Source organism: Macrotis lagotis, chromosome 3 (assembly GCF_037893015.1).
Source record: "Macrotis lagotis isolate mMagLag1 chromosome 3, bilby.v1.9.chrom.fasta, whole genome shotgun sequence".
Taxonomy (NCBI): Eukaryota; Metazoa; Chordata; class Mammalia; order Peramelemorphia; family Peramelidae; genus Macrotis; species Macrotis lagotis.
The window spans coordinates 92,937,504-92,953,729 of record NC_133660.1 but is presented as its reverse complement, the minus strand read 5'-3'; the positions used below and the strand labels follow the sequence as shown (position 1 = coordinate 92,953,729).

General features: G+C 36.7%; 1 protein-coding gene across 1 annotated transcript in view; it reads right to left on the bottom strand.

Annotated features, from left to right (window-relative positions):
* LOC141519164 (putative ATP-dependent RNA helicase DDX60) overlaps window positions 1-11,372 on the bottom strand; it is an 85,821-nt gene extending 74,449 nt beyond the window's left edge. Inside the window, 1 exon segment of the mRNA XM_074231562.1 lies at window positions 11,132-11,372. Within this exon segment, the coding sequence (XP_074087663.1) occupies window positions 11,132-11,372 (241 nt within the window).
* Window positions 11,373-16,226: the final 4,854 nt, after the last annotated feature.

Sequence of the window (16,226 nt, the reverse complement as noted above, 5' to 3'; positions counted from 1 at the left end):
CAAGACTATGATAGTTCTTCAATTCATTAGTCTAATGGTTTTATAATTTAAAATTTTTTAAACTTAAAAATTGATAAATAATTAAGTTACTTAGAAACTGGGTTTGATTAAATAAATTCCATTGACTTCTTAAGGGAAATTTGGTGAGTTGTTATCAAAGTGGTAGGTGAATCACCAAGAGCCAGGGGCTCTGACTTAAGCCACTGATGTTTTCATGGGACACAAGAGAGACAGAAATTGAGTCAGGTATTATTAAGAGACTGATAAAACTGATAAAAGAGGAAAATAATAGCTGAAAGTTGCAGGAAGCTAGTCAAATGAGGAAAATTAATATTAATGCTTTATCATTTGATTACTAATACAAATCTGGAATATTCCATTTTCTGTCAAAACCTTCATCTTTTAGTTTAACTTAAAGAGAGGTCTCCTCAAACTGGTTGAGGAATATAATTACTCCCATCTAAACTTACTTTTTGTCTACCTATCTGTGCAGTGACCTTGTCCACCCTGTAAAAATGGGCTGAAGAAGAAAATGGCAAACCACTCTAGCATCTTTTCTAAGAAAATTCCATATGGTATCCTGAAGAGCCAGATAAGACTGAAAGAAGACTGAACAACAATAGAAACAAGGACATGTTCCTCTGTACTTTTCCCTTCATCACCATTTGGAAAGATCAGTCTAAAAAAGAGAGAGAGAGAGAGAGACCAAGCCAGTAAAAACCTGATTGAGATGGCTTGTGCTTTTCTAATCAATATTGCTAGAGACAAGTGTCTCTTATGGAGCAACTGACAATCCAAATGATTTTCATTTTCGGGTTATCCCAATGATGTACTGTTGTCTTTGGTTACACTGAGAGGTCAATGTCATCAATTTATTGCATAGTGCTATTCTATCTAACATGTTGACTAATCATACCCAGAACTTTGTCACTGAGAATTTCGTTTGTGATACAGAGCTATTTGTAGAGATTAGAATAAGGAAAATAGATGACCAGAAGACTTTGGATGGTACTTCCTGACTAACTGAATAAAGTCTGAAGTCCTAACTATTATTTTTCAAGACAACTCAGAACTTAAAGAATATGATGCTTCTTAGAAGGGCCTATTTTCTTTATCTGTCCTCTTAGATTTAAGGGGGACCAGAGGAAAAAGGAAAAGAAAAACAGATATCAAAATTGCTTTGCCTGGCAGAAAAAGCAATGTATGCTTGTTTTGCCCAGAAACCTGAGCTATATGCTATGAGTTGTGTTCTGATTAGTCAATGCAGAATCCTAATGAATAAATAAATAAATAACTGTCTGAGCTGGTTTAGGTAGACCAAATTCTATACTTCTCTCATAAAAAAAAAAATTAAAAAAGCTACTATCACAATTGAGAGACAACAGTCTCATATAGCCTTTCTAAAAGATGATTTTAAGTTAGAGCTTGTATATATAAAAAAAGAATCTTCCTAGTTGGAGATCAGTGAGAATCAGCCAATGGCAGTATCAGAGAAGTAACTTTATGTAGCACAGATGTCCCTAAATAGATCAATATCTAGAATGCAATCCATTAGAAATGACAAGCAGAATGATTTCAGAAAAACCTTGGAAGACCTATATAAATTGATCCATAATGAAGTGAACAGAAGCACTACAATATTGCTCACAGAAAAGAACAATATTGTTCAAAGAAGACTTATGAGTGACTTAATTGTTCTCAGCCAAGCAATAACAGACAATCCTAAAAGACTAATGAAGAAGCAACTACCTCCAGAGGAAGAACTGATTTTGAGTAAATAATTTTACAGACTGAAGGATTCAATTTTTCACATTCTTTCATTTTTTTCTGCTATAAAATGACTAATATGAAATGTTTCACATAATTGCACATGTATAACTGATATCTGATTGGGAAAGAGGAGGGGAAGGAAAGAGGGGATATAAAATTTAGAACACAAAACTGGAATAAAAATATTATTAAAATTGGAAAAATAGAAAATTAAGAGCTTATTCAAGATGGACAATTGGGCTTACAAATACAGACATGGGGAGTGAAGGTAATTGTCATATTTATCAATGTGTCTTTATTACAAAGATTTTTTTCTTTTAAAGTGAGGGAAAACAAAAAAAAGTAAATGTTGGTTTATTTATAAAATAACATCTCCCCCAAAAAAGTTGCAGTCCAGATATTACCCAAAGCATGTGAATTTTTCCCACTTGTACACCCTGCTAGGTTACACTAAGTGTGATTTCATTCACAATCACAGCATTAAGGGAAAATATGACCTAGGTTTATGCATCGATTGTGTTGTATTTCATTGTATCTATTTGTATACATATATATGTGTGTGTGTGTGTGTGTGTGTGTATACCTATGATATTGTTGTTTCTTTTACTTAATGTTTTGTAAATGGTTGTGTTTATGATTTGTTACATAATTGTCAGTGGATGATATAGAAATACATGAATAGGGGTTCATGATCTAAACTTACTTTTTGTAAGTAGAGGTAATTTATTGTCCCTCAACAAGTGATGTCATTGAAAGAATTTTAGTGTAACCATGTAGTTTTTTTGTTGTTGTTGAATAATTTATTATATATTTGTCCTCTGATTGCATGCAAAGATAGTTTTCAGCATTCATTCTTTTGTATACCTTTGAGTCCAAATTTTTATACAACCTTCCCTTCCCTTCCTTCTCCCTATAACAGCAAACGATTTGATATAGGTTCTCTACATACAATCATGTTGAACTTAAGGAGCCAATTTTATTGAAATATAATTGTTGAACTATGTTTTTTGCTATTTTTTTATTTTTAATTAAAGATATTATTTGAGTTTTACAATTTTCTCCCAATCTTCCTTCCCTCCCCCCCCACCCCACAGATACCATTCTGTCAGTCTTTACTTTGTTTCCATGTTGTACCTTGCTCCAAATTGGGTGTGATGAGAGAGAAATCATATCCTGAAAGAGAACAGAATTCTCAGAGGTGACCAGATCAGACAATAAAATATCTGGGTTTTTTTTCCAAATTAAAGGTAATAGTCCTTGTCCTTTGTTCAAACTCCACAGCTCCTTATCTGGATACAGATGGTACTCTCCTTTGCAGACAGCCCAAACTTGTTCCCAATTGTTGCACTGATGGAATGAGCAAGTCCTTCAAGGTTGAACATCACTTCGATGTTGCTGTTAGGGTGTACAGTGTTTTTCTGGTTCTGCTCATCTCATTCAACATCAGTTCATGCAAATCCCTCCAGGTTTCCTTGAAATCCCCGTCCCTCCTGGTTTCTAATAGAACAATAGTGTTCCATGACATACATATACCACAGTTTGCTAAGCCATTTCCCCAATTGAAGGACATTTACTGGATATCCAATTCTTTGCCACCACAAACAGGGCTGCTATAAATATTTTTGTACAAGTAATGTTTTTACCCTTTTTCCTCATCTCTTCAGAGTATAGACCCAGTAGTGGTATTGCTGGGTCAAAGGGTATGCACATTTTTGTTGCCCTTTGGGCATAGTTCCAAATAGCTCTCCAGAAGGGTTGGATGAGTTCACAGCTCCATCAACAGTGTATTAGTGTCCCAGATTTCTCACATCCCTTCCAACAATGATCATTATCCTTCCTGGTCATACTGGCCAATCTGAGAGGTGTGAACTGGTACCTCAGAGAAGCTTTAATTTGTATTTCTCTAATAATTAATGATTTAGAGCATTTTTTCATATGGCTATGGATTGCTTTGATTTCCTCATCTGTAAATTGCCTTTGCATATCCTTTGACCATTTGTCAATTGGGGAATGGCTTTTTGTTTTAAAAATATGACTCAGTTCTCTGTATATTTTAGAAATGAGTCCTTTGTCAGAATCATTAATTGTAAAGATTGTTTCCCAATTTACTACTTTTCTTTTGATCTTGATTACATTGGTTTTATCTGTGCAAAAGCTTTTTAATTTAATGTAATCAAAATCATCTAATTGGTTTTTAGTGATGTTCTCCAACTCTTCCTTAGTCATAAACTGTTCCCCTTTCCATAGATCTGACAGGTAGACTAGTCCTTGATCTTCTAATTTGCTTATAGTATTGTTTTTTATGTCTATGTCCTGTAACCATTTGGATCTTATCTTGGTAAAGGGTGTGAGGTGTTGGTCTAATCTAAGTTTCTTCCATACTAACTTCCAATTATCCCAGCAGTTTTTATCAAAGAGGGAGTTTTTATCCCAGTGGCCAGACTCTTTGAGTTTATCAAACAGCACATAACTATACTCCTCTCCTGCTTTTACACCTAGTCTATTCCATTGGTCCACCACTTTATTTCTTAGCCAATACCAAACAGTTTTGATGATTGATGCTTTATAATATAATTTTAGAGCGGGTAGTGCTAAGCCACCTTCGTTTGCATTTTTTTTTCATTAAGCTCCTGGCAATTCTTGACATTTTATTTCTCCATATGAATTTACTTACAATTTTTTCTAACTCATTAAAGTAATTTTTTGGAATTTTGATTGGTAGGGCACTAAACAGATAGTTTAGTTTTGATAGAATTGTCATTTTTATTATATTAGCTCTACCTATCTATGAGCAGTTGATATTTGCCCAGTTATTTAAATCTGATTTAATTTGTGTGAGAAGTGTTTTATACTTGTTTTCAAAAAGATTCTGAGTCAGTCTTGGCAAATAGACTCCCAAATATTTTACACTGTCTGAGGTTACTTTGAATGGGATTTCTCTTTCTAGCTCTTCCTGCTGTTTCTTGCTAGACATATATAGAAAAGTTGAGGATTTATGGGGGTTTATTTTATAACCTGCAACTTTGCTAAAATTGCTAATTGTTTCCAGTAGTTTTTTAGATGATTTCTTGGGATTCTCTAGGTAGACCATCATGTCATCTGCAAAGAGTGAGAGTTTTGTCTCTTCCTTCCCAATTCTAATTCCTTTAATTTCTTTTCCTTCTCTAATTGCTGATGCTAACATTTCTAATACAATATTGAATAGTAGTGGTGATAATGGGCACCCTTGTTTGACCCCTGATCTTATTGGGAATGCCTCTAGCCTCTCCCAATTGAATATAATGCTTGTGGATGGTTTGAGATAGATACTGCTAATTATTTTAAGGAACAGTCCATTTATTCCTACACTCTCTAGTATTTTTAATTGGTATGGATGCTGTATTTTGTCAAAAGCTTTTTCAGCATCTATTGATATGATCATATGATTTCTGATGAGGTTTGTTATTGATATAATTGAGTATACTAACAGTTTTCCTAAAATTGAACCAACCCTGCATTCCTGGAATAAATCCTACTTGATCATAATGTATTATCCTAGTGATGACTTGTTGTAGTCATTTTGCTAAGATTTTATTTAGGATTTTTGCATCTATATTCATCAGGGAAATAGGTCTATAATTTTCGTGCTCTGTTTTAACACTTCCTGGGTTAGGTAACAGTACCATATTGGTTTCATAGAAAGAGTTAGGCAGAGTTCCATCTTTCCCTATTTTTCCAAAGAGTTTATATAGGATTGGAACCAATTGTTCCTTAAATGTTTGGTAGAATTCACTTGTGAATCCATCAGGCCCTGGAGGTTTTTTTTTAGGGAGTTCAATAATGGCTTGTTGAATTTCTTTTTTCTGAGATAGGGTTGTTTAGGTATTTAATCTCTTCTTCATTTAACCTGAGCAACTTATATTTTTGTAAATATTCATCCATTTCACTTAGATTATCAAATTCCTTGGCATAGAGTTGGGCAAAATAATTTCAAATTATTACTTTAATTTCCTCCTCATTGGTGGTGAATTCACCTTTTTTATTTGTAATACTAGCAATTTGGTTTTCTTCTTTCTTTTTTTTAATAAAATTGACCAGAGGTTTATCAATTTTATTGGTTTTTTTCATAATACCAACTTTTGGTTTTATTTATTAATTCAATATTTATTTTTGCTTTCAATTTTATTAATTTCTCCTTTGATTTTTAAAATTTCTAATTTGGTATTTGATTGGGGATTTTCATTTGTTTTTTCTCTAATTTTTTTAGTTGTATGTTTAGTTCATTGATTTCTTCTTTCTCCAATTTATTCATATAAGCATTTAGAGCTATAATATATCCCCTGAGAGTTGCTTTGAATGAATCCCATAGGTTTTGGTATGTTGTTTCATTATTATCATTATCTAGTATAAAATGGTTAATTCTTTCTATAATTTGTTTTTTGGCCCACTCATTTTTTAAAATGAGGTTATTCAGTTTCCAATTTGCTCTGGGTCTATATCTCCTTGGCCCAGTATTGCATATGACTTTTATTGCATTGTGATCTGAGAAAGATGTATTCACTATTTCTGCCTTTCTGCAGTTGATCATTAGGTTTTTATGTCCTAGTACATGGTCAATTTTTGTATAAGTTCCATGTACTGCAGAGAAAAAGGTATATTCCTTTCTATCCCCATTCAGTTTCCTCCATAAGTCTACCATATCTAATTTTTCTAATAATTTATTTACCTCCCTAATTTCTTTCTTGTTTTTTTTTTATGGTTTGATTTATCCAGATCTGATAGTGGGAGGTTGAGGTCTCCTACTAGTAGAGTTTTGCTGTCTATGTCTTCCTGTAATTCTTTCAGCTTCTCCTCTAAGAATTTGGGTGCTGTCCCCCTGGGTGCATATACATTCAATACTGAAATGACTTTATTGTCTATGGTACCTTTTAGGAGGATAAAGTTTCCTTCCTTATCTCTTTTAATGCTATCTATTTTTGCTGCTGCTTTGAGATAAGGATTGCTACCCCTGCTCTTTTTACTTCAGCTGAAGCAAAATATATTTTGCTCCAACCTTTTACCTTTACTGTATATATATCTCTCTGCTTCAAATAAGTTTCTTGTAAGAAGCATATTGTAGGATTCTGGTTTTTAGTCCACTCTGCTATTTGCTTATGTTTTATTCAAGGTTATGATTACTAATTCTTTATCGCCTCTGTGCTATCTTCCCTCTGTTTGTATTTTCCCCTCTTCCCCCCCTTTTATCCATATTCCCCAGTATTTTGTTTTTGAATACCACCCCCTTCAGTATGTTTGTCCTCCTATATCACACCCTCCCCTTTCTTTCCCCTTTTTCCCTTTCCCTTCCCTTACTTTTGTTATTTCCCCCTTATTTCCCCCACTCCCCTTCCCTTTCTCCTTCCCCCCTCCCCTTTTCCCCTTTTAATACTTGAAAGGTTATCTGTTTTATAAGTTAATTGAGTATGTGTAGGTTGACTTTAAGCCAAGTCTGATGAGAAGAAGATTCAGGTGTTTCTCCTCTGCTCCCTTCTTCCGCTCTATTACCATAGGTTATTTTGTGCCTCTTAGTGTAATGAGATTTGTCCCATTCAATCCCCTCCCTCCTCCCGTCTCTTTCCTGTCCCCCTTTTTAGGGAGGTAGTGTATTTTTTAAATCATTCTATCTAGGTAATAGAAAATTCTGAGGTCTGTCCCTTCTAGTTCAGTATATTCTATTGGATAGAGTCAAAATTCCTGAGAGTTATTAGAGTCTTTCTCCCAAGTGGGGTTAAAGCCAGTTACATCTCATTAGATAGCAGTCTGATGGATAGGTCATGGATGTCCATCATTTTTGGCTAGGTGTATTCTGTCTGTTAGAGTTACATTTCTCAGGATTTATGAGAGTCTCCCCCCCCCACCATGCTGGAATATAGCCAATTTCAACTTACTGGATTGCATTTTTTCCTTTTACCCCCCCCCCTTTTTGTACCTTTTCATGTGTCTCTTGAACCTCCTGTTGGATATCCAAATTTTCTTTTTAGCTCTGGTCTTTTCATCAGAAATTTTTGGAACTCTTCCATTTCACTAAATGTCCATCTTTTTTCCCTGGAAGAGAAGGCTCATCTTTGCAGGAAAGTAGATTCTTGGCTGCATTCCAAGCTCCCGTGTTCTTTGAAATATCTCGTTCCAGGCCATTTGATCCCTTAAAGTTGATGCAGCCATGTCCTGTGTGATCCTTACTGTGGCTCCTTGATATTTAAATTGTTTCTTTCTGGCTGCTTGCAGGATTTTCTCTTTTATCTGATAGTTCTGCAGTTTGGCCACAACATTCCTTGGTGTTTTCATTTTAGGATCTTTTTCTGGTGGGGATCGATGTACTCTTTCAATAACTACTTTGCCCTCCGATTCCATGATATCAGGGCAGTTTTCCATCACTAGATCCTGTAATATTAAGTCCAGGCTTTTTTTCTCTTCAATGTTTTCTGGAAGTCCCATAATTTTCAGGTTGCCCCTCCTCGATCTGTTCTCGAGGTCAATAGTTTTGCTGATGAGGTATTTTACATTTGCTTCTATTTTTTCTATTTTTTGATTTTGTTTAACTGACTCTTGCTGTCTCATGGAGTCATTCATTTCTGTAGAAGCTGTTCTTTTTTGAGGGGAGGAGTTTTCTTCATTAACCTTTTGCAACTCCTTTTCCAATTGGTCAATTCTACTTTTGAAAGAGCTTTCCATTTGACCAATTGAGGTTTTGAGAGAATTAATTTCTTTTTGCATTTGCTCATTTGAGGATCTGAGAGATTTATTCTTTTTTTGTGTTTGTTCAATTGTACTTTCTAAGGTTTTGTTTTCTTGTTGCAAGGTATTAATTGTCTCTCCCAAATTTTTAAGCTCCTTCCTTATTTCTTCAAGGAAGTCTTTCTGTGCTGGAGACCAGATTGTATTCTCCTCAGAGGTTCCAGGTCTCTCTGAGTTGGGGTCTTTCCCTTCCAGGAATTTTTCTATGGATCCACCTTTCTGCTGACCCATCTTCATTATGCTAAGACCTTGAGTTGGGAGGGCTGGTTCACCTGGGCTTGGGATCGCTAAAGGCTTTTCTGAGTGCAGTTTCTCTGGCTGGCCAGGAGGAGGTGCTGGTTGCCCTCTCTGGGGTGTCTGTGACCTTGGTTGGGAAGCCTTCTCCCTTTCTCCAAAGGGAGGAGTTGGAACTATTGAATTTTTTTTTGCCTTCAATCAATGGTGGGCTTTACCCTGGCCTGAGGTCGTTCCTCAGCTGGGCTGGTTCTTCTGCTCACACACCTGGGCCTGAGGCAGAATTAGTTTGCATTTGTTTGGGAGGAGGCCTCTGTGCAATGGAGGTGTGGGCTCAGAGTTTCTCAGACCTGAGGAGCCCAGGGATGGTGTCCACAGCTTTCCTGCACCAGACCTCTCCCCGCAGCCCCTTCCCCAAGCTCCAGGGGTACAGCACCAACACCAGCACCTCTGCTTCCCCGCGGACCCAAGCCCACCTCGTACAGCCCCACCGCTGATCCAGCAGGTCCAGCTCTCGGGCCCTCAGCCCCCTGGTTCTAATTCAGCTGTCAATCCGGCTGATCCCGGGCTGATCTTCCCTCGGAGCCCAGACTCACCTGCCAGTACTCAGCCAAAGCTGCTGTGAGAGACTAATCCTGAGGTAGATTTTCCTCTCCTGGTTTTTCTTTCTGGGTTTCCTGGTTCAGAATTCTTTTAAGAGGTTTGTTTCATGTGATAGATGGGGAAGAGATCAGGAGACTTTAGAACTGTGCCTGTCTTCTCTCCGCCATCTTGGCCCGGAAGCCAACCATGTAGTTTTTATCTGTCTTCGGTAATTTAGATCTGAGTGTGAAAGTTGATTAGAATGAGCTAATCTAAAGAGTGAGTAAATATTCACTTTCCCAGCTGGAAGGCTTGAGACCTCTATAAAAACATGGGTATTCAAGAAAAACCTGTAACTAATGAAGAGAGTGTTTGAATAATTGTCAAATGTAGAAAGAATTTGAATTGTGGCAAAAGTATGAAAAGTAGATAGGGAATAATGGCAAATGTAGGAATATATCACAAACTGTATGTAGGAATATAATATGGTACCGTTTTGAAATTTCAACTGTAATAAGATGTGATAAATAAGATAAAAATTGAAAAATTCTTAACTTAATTCCATTCTGCAAAGGATGAAAGAAATGATTAGGATAAAAATGTTATTTTATATCTCATTCTAGTCATTAAAGGAAAATTGGTATGTGAAGAAAAAGAAATGTAACATCTGGAGTAAGTGAGCATTCCATCATAGGATTAATAAAAAAGAGGACAGCTAAGCTTGAGAAGAAACATATCCAAGATTTGGGGTTTTTAATGAGGTTTTAAATGAAGTTTTTAATGTATTCATATAATTGTTAACATCTCAAAGTCTAAAACAGTGCTATGGGAAACAAGAAGGAGAGATCACTTTCAGTTAGAAGAGTCAAGTAAGACTTTGAAGGAGAAGTTGTGACCTGAATTAGGTCTAAAAGGTGATTCAAAAAGACACGAATATCCCAGGACAGTAATTTATAAGTTGAGAAAAGCATAATTAAGGATTCAGGATAGAGTGAGGAGAGAAGTATATCCCTTATACATATGAAATTCTAAAATCTGATTTCCCTCATCAAATATAAAGAAGTACATAATCTTCAAATATAAATGGAAATGAGGCACTGAATAATGACATGACTTCCTTTTTTATCTTATTTTTATTAATAACTTGTGTTGTATATCACCTTCCTTTCCAAAAACTTTCTCTCTCTTCCTCTACCCATTGAATCATCTCATATCAAAATTAGTAAAAGGGGAATAAAAAGACATTAAATAGTTTTTTAAAGAGACACCATTAATTTAATATGCTACATTGCTCTAAAATAATGCTTCACCTCTGCAAATATCAACCCTGGTTTTGCAGTACTCCCAGAATGTTTTTAATTATCTAAAAATGCATCATGAAATTTGAGATAACAATGATTTTTTTAGGCATGTAACAATATTTTTGGTGGAAATTGTTGGAAATAGGAGTCGTCATGAAATCAAATAATTATCTAAAATATTTTGGTGTTAATCTCTAAAATATTTTGAAAATATACTCTTCCTTACTAAAGTAGTGTTCTCTCCTTTGTATCTTGTTTAGATTGGCTCATGCCAAACTGCTCTCACAGTGTCAGATCTAAGTTCCCAAAGATAGATCAAAACTACATGGTTACACTAAAATTCTTTCAATGATCTCTCTTGTTGAGGGAGAATAAATTACCTCTACTTACAAAAGTAAGTTTAGGTCATAATCCCCCATTGATGTAGTTCTATTGAATCTTATTATAATTTTCCAGATTTTGTAAAATATAAATTATATTGAGTTTCTTACCTTTGGTTTGTAATTTCTGATTGCTAGGACCATTTTCCTTCAGATTTTTTTTGTCATTTTCAAATGCATGTGACAAGTCTCTGTGAGTCTTTCCATCTGAAATGTCACTATAATTTTTAATATCATCTTCTTCTGATTCATCAAATGATGAGAAACTATCTGTTTCCTCATTAGTATCATTGTCTTCACTGGTATCACTCTCAGTGTCAGTGGTGCTTGAGTTGTAGTCTACAGAAGCCATGACCTACAAAAAAAATGCTGCTTATTGCCACAGAATGATTGATGATTGCTGATGCCATAGTGTTATAAAGTTACATATTTTCATATCATTCATCTAAATTCTTAATTATTGCAGTGCTCCCTAAATAAATAAGAAATATAAGAACTTTTATTAAAGTATGAATTCAATATAGATTCTCAAAGAGAATGATGATTTGGAACATAGCTGAAACAGACAGAAGAGTTGATCACTAGATGACTTTATAGAATTCACCTGATAAGCAGTTATGCTACATATACCTTCTCTGTAACACAAGGGAATTTCACTTTATTGCTTCTCCACTAGATTGATAGCAATTCATAAATGAAGCAAGGCAGGTGAGGAGAAGAAGAGAAGATTCTAGGAATCATAATGAAATTAATGTGCTAGTTGATCTATAGATCATAGAATCTTTAAATTACAAGGGACCTCAGATATCTTTTGGCCTTCCATTGAATCCTTAGCATGTAATCATCTACAACAGAAGTGTCAAACACCTGGCCAATGAGTAAAATGTCACACAGCCAGAACCAGATTAAAGTGTAATCAGGAAATATTTAACAAAATGATAAAGATACAATAAAATATAAATAAAGCTAATATGTAATTTTTCTAAATCAATGTGCAGTCAATAAGTATTTTTATATAAAATCCAGTGACCTTCATTTCTATTTGAGTTTACAGTACTGTTATAAAACATGTAGGAGTCCAGTGATGGAGGTGTTTCTTTATATTTTGAGGCAGTTTTTATATGTCCTCCCCCACCTTTATTGAGCCCCAAAATGTTTCCCTATATTTCCTACCCATTGTTGCTAGCTAGATCATAGAACTACAGGATTTAGAACCAGAAGGTTGCTACATTATTGTTTAATTTAATCCTCTTGACTATCAATCTGTTATTTGTGTTTCTGCATATTCTCTTTCTCCTATTATAAAACAAATCTTAGACTACTTTCTTGCAGTTTAGTGTGTGGAGAGTTAGCAAATAAAATACAAAGATGCCAGATCAGGGCAACTAATCACAGTGTGAGTAGATAAAAAAGAGATTTAGATTTCAACCCAGAAGTAACCTTACAGACCATCAGGTCCAAACCTCTGATTTTATAGAAACAGAACTAAAGAAGTCAAATGACTTGTCCAGCATCACACCACTACAATCACAATTAGGACTTGGAGAAACATCTTCCTGATTGCAAAATCATCATTCTATATCATCATCTACTAAATCATGCTACTTTTGGATGAGGGTAACCCCTACTAAACTAAAAGTATTTTTGAATTCAAAAATGTATATAAGAGACAACTAAGTGTCGCCATGGAGTCAGGAGGACCTGAGCTCAAGCCCAGCCTCAGATATTTAGTAATTACCTAGCTGTGTGACCTTGGGCAAATCACTTAACCCATTGATGTGCAAAAACCAAATAAATAAATAAATAAAAGGAAAAAGTTATATAAAGTCCACTTAGATTTATACCAACAAAGCAAAATCAGTTCAACAATAGACAAAAGCCATGTTAATAATAAAAACAAGAAGGGGGCAAAGCCAAGATGGTGGGTGACAAGAACGGATCCTGTCTTAGGCGCTCTCTCATAAAACTCATAAGCTAAGGACTCTAACTAAATTTTCAAGAGACAGAACCCACAGAGGAACCCAGTGAGGCAGTTCTCTTACTCAAGGTAACCTGGAAAAGAGCAGAAAGGCTCTGCTCCCCAGGGTTGGAGGGGCAGCCCACCCAAGGGGTGGCCTTCCAGAGCAAAAGAACTTCAGCCTCCTGGAGGTATCCCCAGGGCGCTGGGAGCCCTCGGCTCACAGCAGCAGGGGAGTCTCCTGAGCTACACCCCGGGGAGCACTGGGCACAAAGTGGGGGAACAGCAGGGGACCTCTGCCAGAGTGAGCATGTGAAACCCAGCCCTCAGGGCACATAGTGAGCAACTTGGTCTTTAGGCAGCCCAGATACTGGAACAGGAGCAAGTGGAGCCTGAGCCAGTAAGCAAGAGCCCCCAGGGCATGAGCCCATTGAACCTAGGAAGGGGAGTGAAGAAAGACAGAGACTGCCAAGCTCTGTCCTCTGCCCCTGGAACAGGACTCTGGGGCTCTGACCACATTCAGATCCTGTTCGCAGTCTAGGCCCCCCGCACACCTCAGTGCTATGGCAGAGGGGGGTGCCCCTCCACAGACCAGGAGGGAGGACATAGCCTCACACACTGAGACCCTTGTGGGAATGTCCCAAAAGCTCAGGAAGCACCCCAAAACCAGGCTCATGCTGGGAAAATGAGCAAGCAGAGAAATAAGAGAAACACCATTGAGAAATATTTTGCATATGAGCCCAAGAAGGATCAAAATACTCAGTCCTCATACTAAGGAAAATAATGCTCAGACTGCTGGAAAACTTTTCAACCCTCATGACACTTAAAATCCAGGAAGAGATAACAATTCGTCATATAGTATTATGATAGTCTCTGAGGAGAAATTGGACAACTTAATATTGTGCAACCCTCATAGAAAGTTCACAAAAGATGTTAATGATTTCCCTTATCCTTTGTTTTTAGATAAATCTCTCCCCCCCTCTCAGTTCTAGATAGTCATCTTGGATGACCTCTGCGAATAGGTTTAAAGTAAATCCTAGAGAATAAAATATCTAACCCATATTTTCTGTCATTTTGTTTTAATCCATGATCTTTAAATAGTTTAATTTTAGGATTAAGTAGATAAAGAGAAGATAACAAAGATAATGAGAAGATAATGCAATAAAAATCTGATTTGATTTTGAACACCTTTTTTCTGACTTTAGGGTTGTAGCTCAGGAGACTCCCCTGCTGCTGTGAGCCAGGGCTCCCAGCTCCCTGGGGCTGCCTCGAGGAGGCTGAAGTTCTTTTGCTCTGGAAGGCCACCCCTTGGGCGGGCTGCCCTTCCAACCCTGGGGAGCAGAGCCTTTCTGCTCTTTTCCAGGTTACCTTGAGTAGGAGAACTGCCTCACTGGGTTCCTCTGTGGATTCTGTCTCTCGAAAATTTAGTTAGAGTCCTTAGCTTATGAGTTTTATGAGAGAGCGCCTAAGACAGGATCTGTTCTTGTCGCCATCTTGGCTTTGCCCCCTTCTTGTTTTTATTATTAACATGGCATTTGTCTATTGTTGAACTGATTTTGCTTTGTTGGTATAAATCTAAGCTGACTTTATATAACTTTTTTCTTTTATTCATTTAATTTATTTATTTGGTTTTTTGCACATCAATGGGTTAAGTGATTTGCCCAAGGTCACACAGCTAGGCCTGAGTCCTAAACTTGGAGATCAAACATTTTCCTAAGCTCAGTCATTTCAACAGGAAAGTTTGAAATTCCTCTATTTTATTGAAGGTCCATCTTTTCTCCTGGAAGAGGATGTTTAGTTTTACTGGGTAATTGATTCTCAGTTGCAATCCAAGCACTTTTGCTTTCCAGAACACCATATTCCAAGTCCTAGGAGCCCTCAATGTAGACACTGTTAAGTCCTGTGTAAACATGACTGCAGTACCACAATATTTGAATTGTTTCTTTCTGGCTGCTTGTAATATTTTCTCTTTGACTTGGGAGTTCTGGAATTTGACTATAATATTCCTGGGAGTTATTTTTTGGGGATCTCTTTCAGAGGTGATCAGTAGATTCCCTCAATTTTTATTTTATCCTCTGCTTCTAGGATATCAGGGCAATTTTCCTGTAGATATTCTTTAAAAATGAAGTCAAAACTTTTTTCCTGATCATGACTCTCAGGTAGTCCAATAATTTTTAAATTATCTCTTTCAGATCTATTTTCCAGGTCAGTTGTTCTTCCAGTGAGATATTTCACATTTTATTCGAGTTTTTCATTCTTTTGGTTTTGTTTAATTGTTTCTTGATTCCTCACAAAGTCATCAGCTTCCCTTATTTCCATTCTACATTTGAAGAAATTATTTTCTTCAGAGAGTTTTCTTATGTCTTCTTCCATTTGACCATTTCTGCTTTTTAGGCATTCTTCTCATCATTAACTCTTTGGACTAATTTTTCCTTTTGCCTTAAACTGGTTTTTATCATGCTATTTTCTTTGACATTTTTGGGTAATTCTTTCACCAGGCTTCTGTCTTAGTTTTCATGATTTTCTCTCTCACTTCTCTTCCCAGTTTCTCTTCTACCTACCTTACTTGATTTTAAAAATCTGTTTTTTTGAGCTCTTCCATAGTCTGAGACCAGTTCCTATTTTTCTTGGAGTCTTTGGATACAGAAGCTTTAAGTTTCATCTTCTGAGTGTGTGTTTTGATTCTCCATGGGACCAAAGTAATTATCTATGGTCAGTTCTTTTTTTGCCTGTTTACTCATTTTCCCTTTCAATGTCCTAGTTTTGAGGTTCTTACTAGTCTTTGGAGTGTTATTGGGTCACCCCCATAAGGACCTCAGTTTCTTCAATGTCTTATGAGAGGCTCTAGCTGCTCTCCTGGCCTATGCTCTGATCTATGGATGACCACAAGCACTCCCCTCTTCACTGGAGCTGTGGAAAGGGCTCCTACTCTGCTATGGCAATAGGGGGCCCCAGCCTGTGACCAGGGTCTGAAAATGAACAAAATACAAGAGTCATGTCCCAGGAATAGTGGAGAGACCTAGACAGTATCCATCCACCCCCTAACCTTTCATGGGTTGAGCACTCTGGAAGCAGTTGCCAGGTGGTTCCCTACTACGCAGCTTGGCATGCCTGCTTCTGTTTCTTGGATCTAGGACTGTGCTGGCCTGTGCTCTAAGCTCACTCTGGCAGAGTTTTCCCACTGATCTTCTGAGTTGTGCTCGGTGATCTCTGGGTTGGGAGATCTGGAAACCTCCTCTGCTTCCATGA